At 38.8% G+C, this 23,617-nt stretch overlaps 1 protein-coding gene across 1 annotated transcript in view; it reads right to left on the minus strand.

Moving 5' to 3' along the window:
* Positions 1-12,127: 12,127 nt before the first annotated feature.
* Positions 12,128-23,617, minus strand: part of EVC2 (EvC ciliary complex subunit 2) — a gene marked incomplete at both ends in the record, with an annotated part of 62,153 nt that continues 50,663 nt past the window's right edge. Inside the window, 5 exons of the mRNA XM_079534149.1 lie at positions 12,128-12,440; positions 12,893-12,991; positions 13,554-13,744; positions 18,575-18,662; positions 20,039-20,253. Coding sequence (XP_079390275.1) covers positions 12,128-12,440; positions 12,893-12,991; positions 13,554-13,744; positions 18,575-18,662; positions 20,039-20,253 — 906 coding nt within the window. The remainder of the gene's footprint in view (positions 12,441-12,892; positions 12,992-13,553; positions 13,745-18,574; positions 18,663-20,038; positions 20,254-23,617) is intronic.

Consider the following 23,617-nt stretch of genomic DNA (forward strand, 5'->3'; position numbering starts at 1 on the left):
AACTTCACCAGAGACCTTCCTCCTCCAAACGGAAGAGCACCACCCCAATGGATGCTCTTCTCTCTCCCCTAAAGCAAGCAGTCCACATTTCTGAAGTAGTCCTCCCTGGAAATAAAGGCTCAGAGAGTCCTTTTTATCTTACATCAGTGGGAAACTGGATATTTATTTTGGAACAAATATGATTATCTGCAGAGGAACATTTCTTTTTAATGGAGGAAAATGCTGCCACGGTAAATCAGAACAACTGCACATCTCATGCTGTACCTCTTGACTTGTATTTCTCCAGGGTATCACATTTACCTCAGGAGTGAGGATAACAAATGTGTGACCTAAAACCCTCTTGGTACTTCCAAGCCAAATGACTGATGCTGCTGTCAGCTCACAAACGGAGGAATAGTAGAAAACTGTAGGAAAAAGATGGATAGCCATCAGAAACTCAGGCTCTTGTAGCTCCACATGTGTTGTTTGGTCATCCATTAGCAGTGTTCAGTGTGTCCTGTGTATGAGACTCCACTCAGAGAAAAAGCAGTGCCTTTGGATGGAAGCATGCTCCAGCTCCAAGCCAAACATTTCAATGGAAGGTTTTTCTACAGGTGAAAGAGACAGCCTGCAGTTTAATTACACACATTTCAAAGTGTACTTTCCTCTTTTAACGCCATTAAGAATACAATAATTCTGTTCACTCCCTGACCTGATGATGTCTTCAGAAAAGCTTTTGGTCTATTGCCATGTTCAAGGGAAGATGTGAGAGCCATAGTGCCTGCGTGGGCACTGGTGTGTGCAGGAGAGTTTGGACAGGGCAGAGCTTCCAGAGGGCAGGGCCATCTGTGTCAGTCACCATGTGGCAGCTCCTTCCAGAAGGGCTGCAGTGGAGCACAGCCTCCCACCCTTGGCTGGGGTTTGGGTGTAGGATGTGCAGGAATGAGAATCTCCTGTAAAAGCTGTAAAAAAAAAAAAGTAAATAATTTGTCCCCTGGCTTGCAAATGTTGCCAAATACAGAGTTTCTTATGACTGCCTCTGAACATGCATATCCAAAGTCCATTGAAGCACCTGAGAAGTGTTTAAAAAAAGGCCTGCAGACCTTTCTTTCACATTACAATTATTCTGCATTTTCTCAAGGCAAAAAGGAGCACACTTTCTCTTCCAGCTGGGGAACACTGTATTACTTTTGGTGAAGGAGAGAGATCCAGACAGAGCTACAAACGTGTACAAGCACTATCCAAGGTTCAGGGATATGAATGCAGACATCTTGTTATGAGCACCATAGCAACAACTTGCATTATATCTTTTTAAATATATAAGGAAGGAGAGAAAAATGTTAAAGCTTTTGAAATGTGAAAGTCAAAGTGAAAGTCAGTTACACAGTGCTGTTTACCTCTTTACCTTCAGCTATAGAGAGAAATTCTTTTAAATGTGAAGTACATTTATGTGTCAGTTTTTATAACATCTTTGAAACATTTAGTTGTCTCTTTAGGGAAAAGAAGAACTAGAGTTGCTGCTGCTCCTTGAGGCTGATTCTGCTTCCTAAAAGGCAAAATGAGAGAGGAAATAACAGCAGAGAGACTCAGTACATGTCCAGATCTTTCTTCCCCTTTCCTCCTCCATTTCTTCTCTTCCGTTTTGCCTCCCTTTGCCTTCCTTCCTTTTTTCTTTCTCCTCCTCTTTCTATTTTTCCTCTTCCTTTCTTTATTTTCTTAACTCTCTGTTTCCTGGGCAGAAACCCAAAGGAGATGGATGCTCCACCCCATGTCCATGAAAGGAAGGGACAAGAAGCGAAGCAAGGGCCCACAGAGCTGACCTGTGAGCCCTGTGAGGCCCAGGATGAAGGTGTCAGGCCCAGCCTCAGATGTCCTCTCCTTGTTTCAGTCCTCATGGAGGATCAGAGCAATGATTTATTTGTGGTTACAGCAAGGAACCCTAAATAATCCCAGAGATGAGCTCGCTCCTGCTGGTCACCAGTCTTTTCCTCCTTGGGGTAACACATGGGGCCTGGCAGTCCCAGCTGCCAGGCAACAGGAATGGTCCTAGTTATAGAATTGGTTGGACCATCAGATCATCTGGTCCAGCTGTCAACTAATCCCTACCATGCCCACTAAACCATGTCCCTTAGTGCCACATCTTTAGTACCTCCAGGGATGGTGACTCCACCACCTCCCTGGGCAGCCTGTTCCAATGCCTCATTGCTCTTCCTGAAAAGAAATTTTTCCTATTATTCAACCCGAACCTCCCCTGGTGCAGTTTAAGGCCCTTACCTCTCATACTATCACTGGTTAAAGTCCCACAGTAGGAGCAGCAAGAATCATTTCTAACCCAGGCACCTCAGTTTCGAGATAAATGTTCCCTCTGGGATCTTTGTGGAAAAAAATCAAAATTCTCTTCAAGGAGAAGCAACAAGAATAGCTATTTTCCAATCAGCTACAATCAACAGTTAAGATTATAGTAATTTAAATATCATTATTTCGTGTTATTATTAGCACCAGCATTTCAGACAAAACATGAAGTGAATAATCTGAGACAATGTAAGCAATAACCATAAACTCGAATCTTCCCAGTTGCAGTGCTTCCACTTCCAGACCAAGACACACATTTATACTTGAGAACTGCCACCCAAAACAGAGCCCCAGGTCACATCTTCCCTCACCTTTTGTGCTCCCAGCATGCTGGTTGCACCCATCCAGATGGCTCCATCCACACCTGAGAATTTTAGATCTGACTTGATTTGCATTTAACCTCTGGGCAGCCTGAGCAGATTTCTATTCAAGATAGGAATGAAAGGAACTCACACCCTATGTATTCCTTTCACAGCACAAATGTCAAAGGAATTCTGCTGACAGAATAGGCTTTGTAGTCCTTAGTGCCACACTCACTTCTTTGCAATCATCTATTTGATTTTTGTTGTTCATTTTTAGCTTTAGCTTCATGATGGCATAGAAAGTAAAGTGCTTCTGAAATGTATTTTTTTTCAAGGAGTAATTGAAATGATGTCAGTAATAGAGATGGGATTTTTTAATGACCACTCTGCAACACCTGAAATGAAGTCGAGTTCCAGTTCCTCATTTAAACTGTTTTCCTCTCTCAATAAAAAAAAGCAACAGTGTTCTCAGGAGTTGTACATTTCTCACTGCCATTTTCCCCTCGGCTGCTCTCACTGTCCTTTGTGCTCAGGGAGAAAACGTCAGCAGGTCTTCACCTCTCTGGGGAGGGGTGGCATCACCTGCTCATGGCTGTGGCTCATTGAATAAATGCTGAAAAAAAACACGCTGCATCTGCCTATTCTATGCTTCATTTTCCTCTCTGCTAAGTGGCAGTAGGAATACTTCTTTACCAGGTTTATTCAAGAATTGGAGGAAACGAAGCAATGCAAAGTTTGTATTACTGAAACAAAAAAGAATTGATTTTTAAAAGAACAAAGATCACTCAAAGCGAGTAAAAAAGATACAAATTATGTTTTATGTATGGGTCCAAAATATATGGTATCAAAGCAATGATTGTCAGTACAGCTGCAATTCCCTGTACCCTGCTTAGTATTACCAGACAGTCCACACACAGAAGAGTACTTAGCATCACTCACTTTATTTGTGGTGGGAATCAAACAGCAGTGGAAAGATAGAGAAGGATGAATTGAGAAGAAATGGATTTCAGGCCTAAGAATTTTTTTTTCCAGTTACAACACAGAAATCATGCACAGATATATTTATTCATGCTGTTTATGTGTTGATGCCATAGCAAAAACAGAAAATTAAAGGGAAAAAAAAAAGCACAGTATGGACACACACAAATCCTCAACAGAGCTTCAAGGGGTACCAAGTAAGACAAATCTTTTGACATCAGTGGATCAATGCTCAAGATCTGGCTCTAAGTGCAGTTTTCACAGATGTGTAATATAACCTCACTGTTTCATAAGAGACACACAAATACTTGGCTTGCTGGCTATTTAATTCAAGCCTCAGGAAAAAATTGGGGAAAAAAAAACACCATAAATTTTCCTCTTGGGGCTGATGGAAAGACAGCCACAGATATGATTGACACTTTTAATTTCTGTAACACAATTGCATGGCAGATGAGTAACAACTTGCATTTCAGGCAGTGCAGCAGCAGTTCCTGGACACAGTGACATCATCTTTTACAAAAAGAGCTCTCAGATTTCTTACGTCAGTAATACAGCAGTGCACCCCCGCCAAATCCTTCTCCAAAGCAGCCTCTGAGGCTCTGCAGATATTAACTGTCGTGAAGGGAGCTTAATGATTTGTTGGTGTTCATTTTGATAAAGGCAGTCTACAGCAATGAAACCAATACTCACACTCAGAGCACACATGATTGCGTCTGAGCCCTGCAGCATCCCAAGCTTTTGGCCCCTAATGTCCTTTGGTCCTTGTGCAGGGGCTGGACCCAGCACCCCAAGACTCAGCCTCAGCCCTCGTCTGCAGTGGAGAAGGGGAAGAGCTGCAATCCCACATGCTGCCAGCAGTTTGTTTTCATTCTTACCTTGTAAGCCCCGCAGGCTCATCAAGAGGGCATTAGAAAGGAAAATAAAATAAAACAAAAACATTTCCCCCTGTGTCAATATGTCAAGCACAGATTACTCGATTCCTCTAGCAAGTGTCACCAACAATATTTAGGTACAGAAACTTAAGTTTCAGGGCTTATGAAGTTGAGGTGCTTCTACAGTCAGAATGCAGTGCAGAATTCACTGACAATTATATTTTGGATGATGGATACTTAACCATTACTGGTGCTAGTCCAAGGTGTCCAAATTGTGGATGTAGCCTGAAATTACTGGTTTAAAATGAGCACTGCATTTATCCAAATATTTGGTAGCATGTTTCGCCTCTGCTGAAAAAGGCTTACTTTCATAAATGCAAGGAAAAAGGAAAATAAGATTTTCAGCCAGTTGAAAGGATTAAGCAAAAGAGGAAAAAGGAAATGGAAACAAACAAGACTAAACGTTTTGATTTCCAATTTTGTTTAATACATGCTACACAAGTTTGTTTTGCAAATGAAAGCCATTCTTTCATTAAAAATGTCGACCACCTCTAATCGCATATTTGTTTGAAACTGTTCCCATGGCAACTGTAGCCAGGAGCTGAAAAGATCTTCTGTTTTTGGTTGAAGAAAGACTTAAACCTGAAAAACTCTGCTTTACCCAATTACTAGTCTCACAAAATACGAGTCTCCTTCCCAACCATGATGTCATGCACTCAGTATCCTTTCCATGCAGTGAAAGAGACCCACAGTGAAAACGTACCTCTGCTTTGAGACGACACACACACACATCAGGAGAGTCCGAGGGAAGTTTAAAAATGTTTTTATCGGAATATACTTTCTTTACACAGTGGCATTGAATCGTATTTTCCCATTTCCTCCTCTTCTATACTCTCACATAGTAACAAAGCAGTAAGAGGAAGACTTATAAGCCTGCTGTAGGTGTTACATGAAGCATCCTGGGGGTAGTGCCTGTACCTGCCTCTCAGCTATGGGGAAAACCATGACATTTAGCTTCGATTAGACACCGTGACATTTAGATGGTCAAAATAAAGCAAAGTGAATCATGGTGCATACCCTGTTTACTCTGACAGCCAGAACATATTAGCAGAGTTTGTGCCACACTGAATTACCCTCTAGTCTGACAAGACACTGAATCACAGTGTATAGAGGGTTGTATTAACCAAATCCTGACGTCTTTATCCATGTAAATAATGCTATTGCATTTGGGAACTATTTGCATGTACAGCTACCGGAGAAGCCAGAAAGATGCATGGTCACCTCTGGAAGTTTTTTTCACCCCAAATTTTACAGCGCTCTTCTTATCAACTCCTCCTTATCACACACTCTTTGCAAATACTGTTTCCAAACGCCAGAATTCAAGTGTTCTCTTTCTGCATTTAATTCAGTTAGGAAGAAAACCTCTCAAAAACACACCCCGTGACAGCAATACAACTATTTTCAGAATAAAGTCATTTCATAGTCTCATTTTATTCACTCCACAGTAGAGATTTGGCATCAAAAATTCACTCTTGACAGCAACACGCACAATGGTTTTGAAGATCTTTGTCGGCACACGCTGTGTTACTACAGCTTCCTGGTTTGCTTCAAGAGCTGGTAATCAATTTCCTAAGCCCACGCCTTTGCCGTAACCAGACAGCTCCCAAAAACACCATTTCTAAGGGTGTTGAGCAGCATCAGAAGAAAAGCGATCAGATAACTGATACCCTCATGGGAATCAAAATGGTTATCTGGGCCTGGAGGTTGAAGATAAGACCCCATATTGGAAGTAGCTTCTTAGTAATGGTGCCATTAGGTCTACGTGCAAAAGACCGAGATTACAAAGCTTATCATTCTGTATTTAAACTTCATAGCAGACCTCACAAAAACAGAAAATAAAATAATGACAGAGCACAGGTCCTCCACATCTGCAATCGGCAACCTCATTTACTCAGGTATCACACAACCAGGAACACATTCCATAAAAATACTGTTCAAAAGACAATTATGTTAACAGAATGCTGGCTTGTTATCCAAATAGGTTATAAGTCAATAAACAGAATTGTGAATTAAGCATTTATGTTAATAGAATTGACTAGATGTAGCTTATCCTTAATGCAGAAGAGTTGCATTCTTCTCAGACTTACTCTAAGGCTTGAATTGGCGTACAAGGCTGCACAAATTGTACTGATGGAGTCTGTCGTAAATACAGTACTATTTTTCTGTTATTTTTTTCTTAAATATTTTCTAAGACTGAGTGTATTTTACGCGAAATACTTCTCACCCCCTTCTTACCCTGAAGAATCAATTGCATGACTTGCTTTATGTGGTAATACACTTGCCAGAAAGAGCATCACATAACTCTTCAGAACAAATGTGTGACAGCCTCTGTCTAGAAGTTACCTATCTGCAGATACAAGCTGAAAATGTGATGTGAGGAGTTGGGTTACCTCCAATTTCCTTTCCATTTACTGTGATGGCTAACAGCCATGGCTTTCTTTACTGACATTCCATTTCTCTTTACCGATCATCTCAAGATGAAATAAAGAGTATTCTTATTAAATTCTTAAGCAATACCAAAATGGTAAGAGCAGCAAACACACCAAAGACTAGATTAAAAATAAGAGAGACTTAAGCAGACAGATAAATGGTCTGAAAGGAACAGTCTGTAATGCCATTAAGGTTAGGTCGATAGTATTATGTAGGAAATGGCACAGTGACAAACTGGAGACGTGGTTAGCAGAGATCTGTTGTAAAGAAGCTATAAAGAAAATACTGTAAATAATTTACACACAGTTGATGAACCATGTAATTATGGGAAAGACTCTTCTGAGCACCACAGATTTCCTGCATTTCTGTACTGCTGGCAGAACCAAGCATTAGCTGGGCAGAGTGTAAGGCGTCTTGGGTAGCACTTTTCTCAAAGACACAGACAGTAAAAAGCACCATGCACCAGAAAAGACTTGGTCACTATCAGCTCACCAGCTAACCTTGAAGCTTCTCACTGTTCATTAAACTGCTCTTAAAGCATTCAATAATAAATTAAAATATATATATATACATGGGTTTCAACCAGACAGAATTAAAATTTATAATGCACTTGTTCTTGGGAAAAAAAAAAAAAAAAAAAAAGAGAGATTTATGAAGGAAATCTATGACAAAGCAAGGACTTACAGCATTTTCTGTGTTCCTAAGTGAGTGGCAGACATCAAATAAACTAATCTTTTCTTAAGGAAACAAATCTTTGTGAGAAAAAAAACTGAAAATAACTGTTAAAAGTGTCACTGAATTACTCTTCATTTGATAAATGAGAAGGTAAAATTTTATCCCCGCTCGTTAGAAGAACAGAAAATTTGTTAACAATACTGCAATAAAGAATATGAAACATTTTGAGAAGTCTGAAGATCTGAAAATCTTCAAGAATTCAAAAATCTTCAAAAATCTTCAATAAGTTTTCAAGGCAGATTCCAATTCTTGATGCGCCCTTTATATTTTCCAGGACAGAAGGATGTGAAAGCACAGATTGCTTTAAAAGAGACTTCCAAAATGCAACCTCGAATTGCCATATATTTCTGCAGTACACAAAGAGGAACGGCAAACACATTCCTCAGTACATAACACACATAAACACCGATTTGCAAATACAGCCATGATGGCAATTTTAAAACACTGATTACCAGTGATCAACAGCAAGTGAATAGAAGGCAGCCAGCATACATTACTAGATTTAATTAACTACTAGTGATGGTCAAGCTGTAAGCAGAGCATAAATATACCAGAAGAATTGGACAGTTACACATTTACTCCAATTAGCATAGACACTGCACATCCATCCACTCCAAATACCTCCTCCAAAGGCGTTTCAATGTATATTTCTTCTGAAGTAATTTTTTACTTCCCTGAAACACTCTCCATATGAATATTCACCTGAGCAACTTGAAAACCGTGTATAGTTTCTAATGAGATTCCATTCTCATATGCACAAAATCAAGGACTAGAGCCTAATACTGATGCTCAAAGTTATCCAAGTTCTGATCTCAGGTTCTGAGATATTGGAACACGTACCTGGGACTGATATCTGCCACTTTGAGAATTTATTTTCTTATTGTCTTCCTTCAAACAGAAGTGGTTGAAAGCACAAAACCTCTTCTCTGGCCTAATTAAAGAACATGCTCCAAAGAAGCTGGCTTTCTCCAAATATAATTATTTCCAGCATGCACAGCCAACCAAATCACTGTCTCCTGAACTCCAGATGAATTTTGAGCCTTAAGGAAAGCAAATTGTTTTCAATTGGTTTGGGTTTCAAGCTTCTTGATACAGCTGAGGTAGAAAAAATGACTAGTGGTTATATACACAAGCAAGCAGAGACCATCCACATACAGATGGACATTATCAGTTTGCACCAAATGGCCCATTTGTGTTACAGCTTGTCTGCCAACACAGTGAAAGCATTACAGAGTCTTTCACAAGTGTTGAGTCACAAGTTCCTTATCTTGCTCCCTGTAAACTACAAGAAAACAAATAGAAAGAGCTGCTGGCCTTTGCCAGCCATTTTGCAGAAGAGAATTTAAGCCGAATCCCACCTGGAATGCTCTGCCAGAAGGATCACATTTATCGTTTTCACAGTATTGCCTGGCTGGTACACGTGTTCTCATTCAGCATCCAATGACCTGTGACAAAACAGCCTCTCTTAACCGAGCTTTCACAATTTGGTAGGCACACTATCAGCACAGTAGAAAAACTGTGCTGGCAGTCCTGGCAGGGCAGAGTGGGAACTCAGAATTAGTGGACATGGTGCTTGGTGCTTTAAAAATCTTGCTTTCAGACTCCAAGGAAGCAAGAATGGTTGTCAAAAGGCAATATAATTACTGGCACAGGACTGTGTTAAGATAGCAGCACAAAAACTTTACATTCCCCTGAAGAAACGAAGGTGTTAAAATAGCAACTACATAAATACAAGATAATGTAAGGAAGCAGCATGATTTCCCCAGGTTCAGATAAAGCAGATGAGCATTTTGACCTCATTAAAGACATGTTGTCACTTTAAAACTTAATCTGGCAACAAAATTGTGATAGCAATAAATGAAGATAAAGTTACCTAAGAAGTATAAACATCATTTCCACAAAAATGTTAATCTTTTTACTTTCATGTTTGTATTTTCCTCAGTGCAAAAATGTCAGGTCTGTATACGCATTTTCACTTTTTGTTTTTTTTAAACAATTGATTGACCTTCTGACAAAATGTTGGTAGTTTGTATCGGAATATCATTCTTGGCATTCATTGTTCTTCATCAGGCTTAGTATGTATATTGTATTTCATAGCAAATCTCTCTCAGCAAGAGCTCCTCTTAACAGCTTTCCTGGGACATTTTGTTTCCTACCAATGCAAACCTCTAACTTAGAAGCACCACATGTTTTTTTCAGGAGGGATCACATTATTAACAGAAAGCTGGGATAATGATGATGTCTGCCATACCTGACGACTGACTATTCTGCACAGCCAATAAGCCTCCTTGAGGTCTCTTCCAACCCGGGCCATTCTGTCATTCTGTGATTGTCCAGCAAATATTTCTTGCAAGGTGTCTATTATGGAATAAGGATTCTAATACCTACAGTATATACATTGGAACAACACACACACACACACACACACCAACTGGCCCTCCTCTGCCCTTTGAATGACTCGAAACTGAATATAATCCAATCTTTATTGAAGCTAGCTGGTAGCCATGTAGTACCCATTTCATAGGGTGTGAGAGATTTTAAGGTTTGCACATTCCTTTGAATAAAGCATAATATGGAACTGTTTCAGACATTTCTCTGGTGTTCCAATCACCAAGCTGCTTCAAATTTGTGATGAGTAGGAGTTGCAAATTATCCTTCTGCTATCAGATACGGAGATTAGTTGTTAAGGATAATAAATCAATATAGCAATCAATAGTCAGATTCTGCATGGTAACAACTTCTTATCTGTGACCAGCTTTCTTTTTTCTCTTTGCATATAATAATAGCCTAGAATCAAGGCTTGGGAAGAAATCTTGGAAGAGACTTTCATTCAAAAGAGGATACTTCAGCTTTCAGGGCTCCTTGCAGCTCTGAGAACAGCTCGGTTTTTCCTATTGCTTTTTCTTGCACAGGGGCTGCTTGAGACATGGCTGTTCCAAATTCCTTTTTGAAACACCTGAGTCTCCTGCAGAAGCAGCTCTGACCTGTCTCAAGTTAGGACAGACCCTACCTTAACCTACCAATGCCCTGTGGAGGACGCATCAGATGCATTAAAACACAGCAGCTCTGACACTCCTCTTTCTGTGCAAGTGACAACTTCTGTGAAGAGACTGAAGAATGCAATCAGAAAATAATTAGGATTATCAGCCTAATTACTGCATAGAACATTTTCTAATGTTAGTAGCAATAAGAAACACTAATTGTTGTTTATCGTGGGATGAATATTTAAACATGTTAAGGCAAGTGGGGAAAAAAAGGTTTTTTTTTCCAGTGGGAATACATGCCAACTGCAGACATGCATACAAAGTAACATTTTTATTTTTAAAATTAAATTGGCATCCTATTAATACAAAGACACAGAAACTCCATACTTGAACAACTGCAAAATACACAATCACAGTGCCATCAGAGCATTACATAGTTTAAAAAAAAAAAAAGAGCACAAAACGGGCTAGAATATAATGAAATATTAACAAACATATGCACTTATTTTAATTTACCTTTTCCTGTTATTGTTTTTAGAATTCATGTTTACAGACTTTCTACCAACTAGAAAAGTTTGAAAATTAACTCTTTTCTGAAATGTAAAGTAATACTGCCATCAGGTTAGAGAAATTTGGGAATAAGAACTTCAAAAATAGCTACCTAAAATTGTGAGAGCTGGCAGCACTGTGATAGAAAAAAGCTTGTGAAGCTAATACAGAATTTTCCATTTTCTCATTTCTACTGACATATACGGTATTGTTTCCCCAAGAAAATGACTGCAACAGGTTACAAATTTTTAAGATTTAAACCTTATGTACCCAACTGAAGCAACATTCTTTGCTCTACTGAATTAAGCTTGTAAACAATAGTGAAATGCAAAACTACTCCTGGACATAAAACTAAGAGTGTATGCTGAAGATCTAAACCACCAGCTATCAACCAGTGATCGCAGAGAGTAGCACTAACATTCACAGCTCATTAACAGCACAAGATTGTAGAGTAAATTAGCCAGACTAACAGAAAAACAGAGAGCAGAAGACTTGTGAATTTTATCTCTGCATGTCATCTACTGAACTACAGCTTGTTACAAGAATATATAACTACAAGAACAGTAAATCAGTACCTGCTTTATATAATAAATAAATTGATATAAATTATGAAGATAGAGCTACAGTAAAATCAGTGCAAAAATGACCAAATTGTACTGAAGAAACACAGAGTCCTGTCTGTCAGAATGCATATCACAGAACACCCAACATATTCTACCTGTTGCATCCTACACTGTCAAGAAATACAAAATGCATAATGCCCACTGTGAAGCGTGCCAGTATAAAACTACAGCCTTTTACAATGTCAGAAAAATGCTATTAAGACAATCCAAGGCTATTCAAACTGCATACTTCATTATTTCTCATTATTTTTTTGATTTTTAAATCACTCCCTCTTCACAAGTTGATTCTCCAACTGGAACTCTCCCTCATTCATACTTGCACGAGCAGCCTTTTTGGAATTAAGAAAGTTCTTTTTCTTTTTTCTTGGATAATTATGAAAAGAAAGTGTTGGATCACTCCGATCACGAAACAAAAATATCTTCTCCCCTGTGTCTAATACCTCTATGGCTTCAGCTGTCACACTGTTACAAGAAACATGTGGACTGGGCTGTTCCACAGGAGGACACGTAGGCAAATTTTCAAGGTGAATGAATGATGGTCTTTCCAGAAGGGCAAGTTGCTTCTTCTTTATCAAGCTACATTAATGAAATAAAGAAATAAATAAAAACCTGGCAGAAAAATGGGATCACTTTCTCTATCACTGCACAACACAGTAGTGACTTTCCACTGAAAATTAAGATAATTGTATTTCAGACAGATCAAAGTGTAATTTCCATTTCAGTCTACTATAATTTACAAATTTTATGAGATATAAAGTCACATAAGAAAAGTTAACCTTGTAATAAGTAACACAGGGAGGTGGGCAATGTACATGAAAAATCTGTAAATTCTGCAGATAAGTGTGTAAAAAGCTTTTTAGACTTCTGCTATAATTGCACCTTATGTGTAAATATGCTGTAGGAAACAAGCACCAAACAGTTGAAGAACACCAGGAAATGCATACTTAGGAACTTGTTTTCTGATATAAAAGTAGGCATCTTTGGAGATGAAAGAAATAATCATATATTTCCTTCTGTTCTTCCTTTACCTGTCTTTTTTCCTGTTTAGAGAAAGGATCCTTTCCAAACTTTTGCTCATCAAATCTTCCCTTACTTTGTACTCTAGTGCTTGCCATTCTTGGTTCCTCCTGAAAGAGAACAAAAGAAATATTCCCAGCAGCAAATCCCTAAACACACACAATTTCTTCCCTCTTCTTATTTTAACCACAAAATCCATGACATTAATAGCATGAATATAATTATATTTTTACAAAAATGATTTAAATCACAGAATATCACACCTCAGAGCACTGTCTCAAGGACCCTTAGTTGTTCCTTGACAGCATACATCCAACAACTAGAAGGGTCCAATAACACATCTCCTTCTCTCCTGTGTCAAGGCACAGAGCTGGGAGATAAGACTTTATTATTCTAACAAACTTAACAGAAAGAAAATGATCAGAGCAAGGTTTATAAATCTATAAACCACTGCTTTATTTATAAGTTGTAATACATATGAACTTCTCATCAATTAATTTGTTTCATGAAATAATGAACCAGTTTCAAAACACTTTTTTCCCATAAAAGAATTTCACAAAATAAACTCATGCACCTGCTATTTTTCTATTGTTATTTGCTTCTACAGAAAATCAATATTTACAGAAAACTATAATCTTTTGCAATGATCTACCAAAAAAAAATCCCACTTACCTTTTTTTACAGCTGTCAGACTCGTCTGCATTACTATCACTTTCAGCAGCATCTAAATAGGCACCGATGGAATCAAGGATAGAAAGAACCTCACTTTGCGTACTGGAGGGCAGCAACAAGTTCAGAATCCTGTGCAACATCCCCATTGGTACCCTTGTCAGTCTGGCTAAATAACCTGCCAGTTGGAGCTCCTGGAAGATTAATGGGTGAATAAGAGAGATATATAATATTGAAATTTAAAAAAAAAAAGAAAAAAAGAAAAAAAAGAAAAAAAAAAAGTGTTATTTTTAACTGCTAACGTTAAAGAATTGTTCATCACAGAAACTAAATATTACTGAAAATAATTTTGGTCACAATCTCAACTCTCATGTTCATTGCTTCCATTCACATTGGCTACAGATATATTGAAGTAGCCCATCTCACTCCTGACACAGTTACTTGAAATTTCAAAAAAAAATATTCCTCTCAGGTTATGTGCTTGAAGTGGATGCTCAAGGGAAAGGTGATTATATTAAAGCAAGTTAAACGGCCAGAACAACACTGTTCAGAGTATACATGTATCTTAGGCAGCTGAAATCATGCAGAATGTGCCAAGCTAAAAGACAACTCTTGTATGACTGCCTCTGTCCCTCAAGATGGTTGAGCAGCCTTCATTCAGCAAACCCTCTTGTTATCACAAAAGAGGGAAAGGACTACAAAGCCCAGGTTATGTAAGAAACCCAGAAGGTCCCACCATGCAGGAAGGCAGCGAACTTTTTTCTGAACAGTGGAACCCAAATCCCCCTGCAAATGTGTGAACTCTGCTCTTTTTTCACATGAACAACTCTCAGAGCAGTATGTCAATCTTTTTTGAAATAAACTATTTCACCAAAAGGATACTCTGTAAAAGATAATTCTTTCTGCAAAATCCATGCAAAAACAACTCCCCGGGCATCACTAATCCAAATTTTAAAAGGCCATTTACAATAACAAAAATCAATCAATCTCCTTTTCCCCTTGCCAAGCAGAGAACTCCTCTTCAAAATACAGGAGAGCCAGTCACCACCCCAAAGTATCCCGGACTCTTTAGTATTGATTTATTTTTTCCATGGAAATTACTGAGATATTAGAATGAATGAGACAAAGTGCTAAGACTGATGATAGGTTAGTAAAACTGATGGGCTATTCGAAATACCCAGTATTTTCATCCTAAAACAAAACAGTCACTGTAGTTAGGTAAAAGAGATAACAGTTCACACTTCTTATAGTAAGAAGTGATTTGATGCCTCTATGGGGAAAATATAAAGAAGAGCTTAAATCTTAATACAGACATCTACATTTAATTTCTGAAGTCAACTTATACACATCTTTTCTGTCTTTAAAATTGCTGTTTTTACAAAAACATAAGAATGACACATTTCTATGACCCACCCTTCCCTTTGGCTGAATGGTCTCAGTAATTTATATGCAGATGATCAAACCATCATGACTTCATTACTGCTCTTCCCTATAATAGTTTCCTCCTTAAAATATTCCTTCCTTCCCTCTGACCATTACTTTTCTTCAAGAATGGTCTGTACTTAGTACTAGTACTTAGTTCTCTTCTAACACAGCACAATTCATGATTAATTCATCCTCCAAACTTCTACAGTGCTGCCAACAGTACTGCAAGTAGCACCAGCCAGGTGTACCCAACATGTCTGGCAAAGGGAGTACTGATCTCTGAGCTACCCAGATCAACCTGCCTATGTGGGAAGGAGAATTGGATGTGTATTCAAATACAGGAAAGGTCAAACTAGTGTGGGATGAGTTTCCATCTACAGGCATTTTATATGGAAAGGTACTGTAAAGATCAGGCTTTTGCATCTTTTGTAACACTAATGGCTACTTGCGCCACCAACAACCTCATTTGTATCCTCTGAATTTGGCCAAAGGAAAATAGAGATGTAATTTACAAACAGCAGAATTAAGTATTTGGTCTCGCAATGTGCAAGCAATGTGTATTTCAACCCCTACATGCAAGAATCAATGAATTTGACTTATGCTGTGTTTCAAGCTTACTGTGCTGTGTTCAGCAATAGTCTGCCTCCATCACCTGTTGTCTTTGAGACAAAACTACGGTACCTGGGGCTACAGCTACAAGCTTATTTAAAAGTAACTTCTCAGCCAGAGGCTTACAATCCTGAACTCACTATCATTCAAGCAAATCTCTTAATGACCCAGATCCACCTCCACTGGCACATAAGCAGCAGGACAAAAGATCGAAAAATAGAATACATTTGGTTTTCCAGAGAAGGATACGTCACAGATATGGAAACTAGTCTAAATCCTCTATAAATAAAAGAATGAATGCAAGATACAGAAGTACAACAGCTATATCTTCTTAACATTTGCCATTATAATGTGTCTATAAATTGTAACGTGACAAGGAAAGAGATTTTAAATCAATTCCTATTATCAATGTAATTAATAAATTAATAAATCACTACCCTACTGAGCGTGTAATTCTTTACAGTTTGGGATAGTTGGAGTTACTATATTATGGTAATTGCTGAGAATAGAATTTTGCTTGTATATCTGAAGGAGCTCTCCGTATATGATGGAGTACTTGAACTTAAATGCTAAGAAAAGAGCCAAGGTCTGCTGTGAAAGGATTTCTCTTGAAATGATTCACCATCAGGAGCAGTAGCACTTGGCCACTGGGTTTGTCTCCCACTCCTTCCATCAGGTCATACACAGCTGCTTCAGCATTCAGCTGGTCTTAACATGCCACACATCCTGAATTAATGACTTCACAGAATCACAGAATGGCCAGAGCTGGAAGGGACCTCAAGGATCACGAATCTCCAACCCCCTTCCACATGCAGGGCCACCAACCTCCATGTTTAATACTAAACCAGGCTGCCCAGGGCCCCTTCCAACCTGGCCTTGAACACCTCCAAGGACAGGGCATCCACAACCTCTCTGGTCAGCCTGTTCCAGTATCTCACCAATCTCTGGGTAAAGAATTTCCCCCTGATGTCCGACCTAAATCTCCCCTCCCTCAACTTAAAACCATTTCCCCTCGTCCTACACATATCAACCCTTTCAAAGAGTTGATTCCCATCCCCTCTGTAGGCTCCCTTTATGTATTGAAATGCTGCAATGAGGTCACCCCGCAGCCTTCTTTTCTCCAGGCTGAACAAGCCCAGCTCCCTCAGCCTGTCCTCATAGGGGAGGTGCTCCAGACTTCATAAGAGAGGTAAATGCCGAAGCTCTATCAGGCACAACTATACTCAAGAGCAGTAGATAAAAATTTCATAATATCCTTTGCAAGATGTTCTGCTAAGCAGCTGGCTTGCAGTATGCAACTTTTTCTACCTTTCCATACCTACAAGTATGGCAAACTAAGGACAAGAGCATTTGAATAATGCAGTACTCATGCTGTCTTTTTAAGAGTTTGCATGTAATGTTTATGAGTGTTTTTACCAGACCATGAAATATCTAAACAAACAATGTGCAAAGTCCCATCCATTCCTGCAATTAATCAAAAAACATAAGGGAAAAGCAGATTAAAAAACATTGAAATTATGCTATGATAATGGTCTTGGTAGTGCTTTTCTGGCAAAGTCGGTCTGTGCTGTTTAAAACCTATATGCTGGTCAGTATTTCTGGATGCAGAATATATAGCTGTCACTGCCCATGTCACTGTTCCATACTTAAATGAGAAGAGGAAGAGAAGAAAGATTGCAAGAGAAAAATCAGAGGAAAATGATAATATGTAATAGTAATAGTAATGCTGGTCACAATTTTTTAGAAACACTTTCAAATGCTACCCCCTGCAAGATGTGTCAGAATGAACTTTCGGTGCTTCTATTGTTATGTCTAGAGAACAGGAAACATGGGAAATATTAGATGAGGTCTGAATTACTGCATTTTCTCTCATTTAGTTCTTTAGTACAAAGTGAGACACTCCACTCCAGGACAGCACTGTAGCCATCATGCAACCAGATGACTCAAATCTCTTTCAGCAAGGCTCATGCAATGAATCTGCTCTGAACAGAGGCCAAATGTCCCCATGAGAGACAGTACTAAGCAATTATCACACTCCTATGAGTTTTAGGAGACCTTGACGCAAGTTTCTAATAAAAATCAGAGTAAAGATCAGAAAATAGGTGCTACTTTCCCAGTGAATTTCAGATGCAATACACAGGAGATGCATATGTAATATACAGTAGCCTTACTTTAAGCTGATCTCAAATAGCCATCTAACTCAAGAAAGGATAAGGGGTACATAATCCTGAATAGAAACAAATCTGAGACACTGTAAAACCTGACACTCTCTTAGTCTAAGCAGCCTTAGTTTGTTTCTCCTTAGTTTGCTGACATCTGAAATTCACACTTATACGTGTGGCTGCAGGTGTCCTTGAGTGCCAAGAAATCTGGAGGCTAAAAGCTATACCACCTACAGTATTCTGATACTACCTTTTTATCTCAACCAAGACTTGCAGATAAAACTTGGGGATAACTGATTCATTTCTAATGCGCTGTGTAGACCTGACAGGCAGACAATAGATATTAAATATTGAATGAAAAGGTGATATTCTTTATGAAAACAATACGAGTAAGGATACTAGAAAACTTAACTAGCAGTGCCTCTGTAATTTAGTTCTGTAACACAATCAGTGCAAATCATTTCTCACAGATTGAGAACTAAACAAAACCCTTGTCTTAACACATGAAAATCAGACTGTAGGCCTGTCTGTAAAACATAAACTCATGCAATTTAGTTCTCTTTTTAGTTTAGTGGAACAAAATGCAACAGGACAACTGCCGGAAAGGATTTGTAAGTGAACAAAAAGTATTACAACTTGCTGAAATTAAAAAGGCTGAAAGTAGGTCAGAATGAACTGATTTGTAATGTAAGCTGCAAACACCAGAACTGGCAGTGACTATTACAGAACTGGGTCCAAGTACATCTGCAATGGCTCCCAAAAAAGAAGAAAAGTTTCCAGATACAGCTGTAATTTAAACTTGGAGCCTTCATGCGATTTCACGCTTACCTGATTATAAAGTGCCGAAAATGCATCCATTTCAATATTTTCCAAGAGATCTTCAAGCACCATACAATTCCATTGCTCATCTCTCAAGCTGAAGTGAAAGACAGAATTAACATAGAAATCTTCCCTGGAGCAATGAATGTATTACAGGAAACAATAACTGAAAGTTATCCTGAAGGAAGCGTGACTCTTATCAGCTATGCTGGCTGAACAGCATAACATCTAAAATAAGCAAGCTTCTCCCCTTCCCTTCTCTGAGTCACAACACAAAATCAGAGCAAAGTCTTGCACAAAATATAAATCTGAAATTGCTCCAAAAGACTGTGATTCAATCTGTCCCCCTACCATCTCTAATTTCATCTCCACACTTTTCAATACATTGTGGATCTTTTTGGTGCTGAAATAACAAGAAGCTGTTAGCTTTCTCATTACTGATGATTTTTTCATTCTAGAACAAATTATGAAGCAATTACAATGCAATGTGAGAAAAATACAATATTCACTTCTTCCATTATACAGGTTTACAGGTATATAGGAAAGACTGGTTACTGTTTCTTTGAAAGCATGTCTAACTTACCTGTACCCCATGGTATTCCCAAGCCAGGTACCTATTTTCTCTTCTATTAAGTCTACAATAGGAGAGTTGTTAATCTACATCAGGTACCCTTTCTGAGTTAGAGCAGAGAGTAACAGCTCTACTCAAAGTCTATCAAAAACCTTTTAACAAATCAACTGGTACAAGAGAAACCCCTCTTTCTAATGTAAAACTGCTGGTAGGCATTTAATACTGTGCAATATACAAGAAAAATGTTATTTCTAACTCCCTAAACCCTAATAAAGGTAATACAGTATTTCATAATTCTACACATTATCTTTTTGCTGGATGACCTCAATGACAAGACAGATATTTTTAAATATCTCCCAGGAGGCATGACTGTTCAGGACTTTTTTCTCCATTGATATTTTTACTTGAAAACTGGTCAGGGAAAACAAGCCTATCTTGGAGGAAGTCTTTATATATGACCTCAAAGATGACTGTCATAGAGAATTCAGTCAACAGTGTGACAGTGAGATGGAAATTTAATTTTATTGTCTTGGCTACTTCCTCTGATTCCAACAAAGCAGGTTTCATTGAAGTCCCTGCCTATATCCTTGGGAAATGAAGTAACAGGATTAGAATTCTTTCCCCCCTTGCTGCTATTGCTAGGTTTCCATTGGCCCCATCAAGAAATAGTCTTATAACACAGTACAATCCAAATGCAACCAAATTATTATTCCATGTTTCTTATTTCAGTGTTCCTGAGACTTCCTTGTTATACTCTGGGCTGCATCACAAAAAAGACACTGTTTAAACACAGATGTACAGCCCCTCCTCAACAACGCAGAACACTTTGCTGTTTCTGTGTGGTATCTTAAAGTCTATAACGACTGCAGTGAGTTCGCAATATCCGAGACCACAGCACTCACCTCTGCTGGTGCAGGTTTATAAACTCCATACGTCTATTCATGGCCTGTCTTATCAGAAATGTCACCTGTCTGTCTACATTTGTTTCTACAGCTTCATTTGAAGGTCTCATTCCATCTGGTGTCCACCTCTGCTTATTCATTAGATGTTGCTGCTGCTGCGCTGACTCCTTATGCAACATTTCATACTCCAGCTTTCTGTCAAGTTCTTCAATCTCCTAGAGGTTGAACACACATGGTGATGAAAAGCTGAGATTTATCTTGGAAGAACAAATTCCATTTGGAGTGAAGAAAAAAGATGACATCAGTTTGTATTATTTGTTTATTCATTTTATCATTCTACTCAACCACATGCAGTCGTTACACTTTCCAAGGCACTTTTCAGGGTCTTCAGTAAATATGACTTGCACACTATGAATATCAGAACAATGCTAGAGATACAAGTCAGTTTCTGCTGCTGATGCTCTCTGAAACCTTCCACTATAGAGGACATCTAGAAAGTACAATACAGAAACCTGAGATCTAGTAAAAGAATGGTGCCATTATAATTAATTTATGAGCTGCATAAAGCTACTGAAATAGTGTGCAAAATTGAACAAGATTAATTTCAGTTATATTGCATTAATCACTAGCATTAACGAGAAATAAAGTTCAAAGAGAGTAATTCATATTCAGAGTAATAAAATTAGACTTAAAATACAATGCTCTAAAAATTGAAGGGTTAAAAACTTTTGCTAAAACCTAAGTTTTAAGTGGACTGGATCTCTCATGCCAAACTCTCTTTCCTTGGTGAAATAATCAAACTTGACTCCAAAAGGAAGGGTTCATATTCCAGTCTTCAAGTGTCATTTTTGTCTGACCTCAAACAAGCTGCTTAATAAATACCTCAGCACCCTATTGCCCAACCTGTAGCTTAGATAAAAATTCAGTACTTTTTCCATTTGCTCCCCGACCTCATCAGCTCTATTTGTATTAGAAATCCATTGGAATATGCCATCTGTATGGAGTAAGTGTCTGTCCCTCAGATCCATCAAATCAGCAAGATTTGATGCTTAGAGCTCAGATTAACACTCCTAACAGCAAAAATGAATAAAACTCGCTCTCTCTGAGGGGATGAAGCATGTTCACAAATACCCAAATATGCCTGTTTCACTGATTGACAAAATGACCATTAACGAAGTATTTGGGAATCCTGTGTAATCTGATATACTTGTTTTAAAATGACAGTTGTTAAAATTTGCCAGCTGGCGGGATAAAGGAGCAGAAATAAAGTGCAGCAAGATATCAAGACATAAAGGTTTGATCACCAGGAGATTATTTCTGTAAATTGTCAATGCCAAAAGTATTTTTTTTTCCCAACTAATATATGTTTTAGCTCAGTTCTTGCATGTTGGATAAAGAATCCTTTGCTATTTTACATCTCTTTTCTGTCGCTCCTTCAATGTTTTTTCTACATCTGTTCAAGAACAGAGAAGCTAAAGGTAATCTCTTTGCAGAGAATAGGACAAAATCCAGTCTCTTCGCTGGGACCTCTTACACTTCTTGCATAAAAGGTAATAATCCCAGATAAATTATTTTAATACTCTGTCCACATAGAACTTTCCCTATTTCCTACAGATTTAATACAAATTAAAAAAAAAAAGTCTAGAATGATACAAATATTCTAACTGCTGTTTCAAGAGAAGCTCTACAGAGATGAGAGCATTAAAATTTAAGCAGGAGTTTTCACAGCAATATCTTTCTAATGATGCCCTATAGCAAAAAGGTTTTGCTCATAAAAAAATGTTTTGTTTGTTCTACTCCAGTGCTCTCCCAGGCTTCACTTGAATGGTCGCAAATAGCAGACAAAAAAAAAATTCCTTATGAATACTGAGCACTGAGGTATTAAAAAGAGATTTAAAAAATGGTCACATATTAACTACGTGGCAAATACAATGAAGGGAAAAAGTCTGTCTGAAGTTTCTACTATATACGTAAGGCATGTGAGCATGCTCAGAGTAGGATAAATGGGTGGTACATAGAATCACATAATCACTCCATTTGGAAAAGACCTTGTAGATCATCAAGTCCAACCATGACCTAACCGTACTATCCTAACAACCCTTTGCTAAATCATGTCCCTGAGCACCACATCCAAATGGTTTTTAAACACATCCAGGGATGGTGATTCAACCACTTCCCTGGGGATCCGATTCTAATGCTTAACAACCCTTTCTGTAAAGAAGTGTTTCCTGATATCCAACCTAAACTTACCCTGGCACAAACTGCGGCCATTTCCCCTCATTCTGTCACCAGTGAGAAGAGACCAACTCCGCTCCCACTGCAATCACCCTTCAGATATTGGAAGAGAGCAATAAGGTCTTCCCTCAGCTTCCTCTTACCCAGAGGAAGCAGCCCCAGTTCCTTCAGTCTCTCCTCATAGGGCATATCCTCCGAGCTCTTCACAAGCCTTGTTGCCCTTCTTTGGACCTGCTCCAGCACCTCAATGTCTTTTCTGTACTCAGGTGCCCAAAACTGAACAGAGTATTCAAGGTGAGGCCTCACCAATGCTGAATATAGGGACAGGATTACTTCCCTAGTCCTGCTCACCACACCATTTCTGATACAAGCCAGGATGCCATTGGCCTTCTTGGCCACACTATAGACTCATATTCAGCTGACCATCCAACAGTACACTAAGGTCCCATTCCATCAGGCAGCTTTCCAGCCACTCCTCCCCAAGCCTGTAGGGTTGCCTGGGTTTGCTGTGACCAAAATGCAGGACCCGACACTTGGCCCTATTGAAACTCATACAGTTAACGTTGGCCCATCGATCCAGTCCATCCAGGTCCCTCTGTAGTGTTCTTTCTCCCCTCAGGCAGATCAGCAGTCCCTCCAAACCTGGTGTTGTCTACAAACTTACTGAGGGTGCAGCCAATCCACTCATCAAGACAATTAATAAAGATGTTAAATAGAAGCATCCCCAGTACTGAGCCCTGGTGGACACTGCTCATGACCAGCAGCCAACTGGATTTAACTCCACTGACCACAACTCTTTGGGCCCAGCCATCTAGCCAGAGTTTCACACAGCAGAGAGTATGCCCATCCAAACCGTGGGCAGCCAGCTTCTCCACAAGGATATTGTGGGGGACAGTGTCAAAGGCTTTGATGAAGTCCAGGTAGACCACATCGACAGCCTTACCCATATCCACTAAGCGTCACCTTGTCATAGAATGAAATCAGGTTTGTCAGACAAGATCTACCATTTGTAAACCCATGCTGACTGAGCCTGATCCTCTGGTTGACCATTAATTGGTCCATGAAGGCTCCCGAGAATATCTGTTCCATAACCTTCCCAGGCATTTTAAGAGCTCCATGATTTAAATAGAACATGCAGTTATGGATTTTATTGTATGGTTACAATTACAATGTGCAAAATTTTCTAACTTGTTCCTGACAAATTATACAATGATTACACACTAGTGAGTTATGATTCACTATCACTTCCCCATTGCCTTCCTTGTGAACAACAAAATTTTAACAACTAGTTATCAAAATACTGCTCTTTCTGACTGCAGGTCTAGGTACATCACTATAGTAAAA

Source organism: Tetrao urogallus (assembly GCF_951394365.1).
Source record: "Tetrao urogallus genome assembly, chromosome: 4".
In the NCBI taxonomy this organism is placed as follows: domain Eukaryota; kingdom Metazoa; phylum Chordata; class Aves; order Galliformes; family Phasianidae; genus Tetrao; species Tetrao urogallus.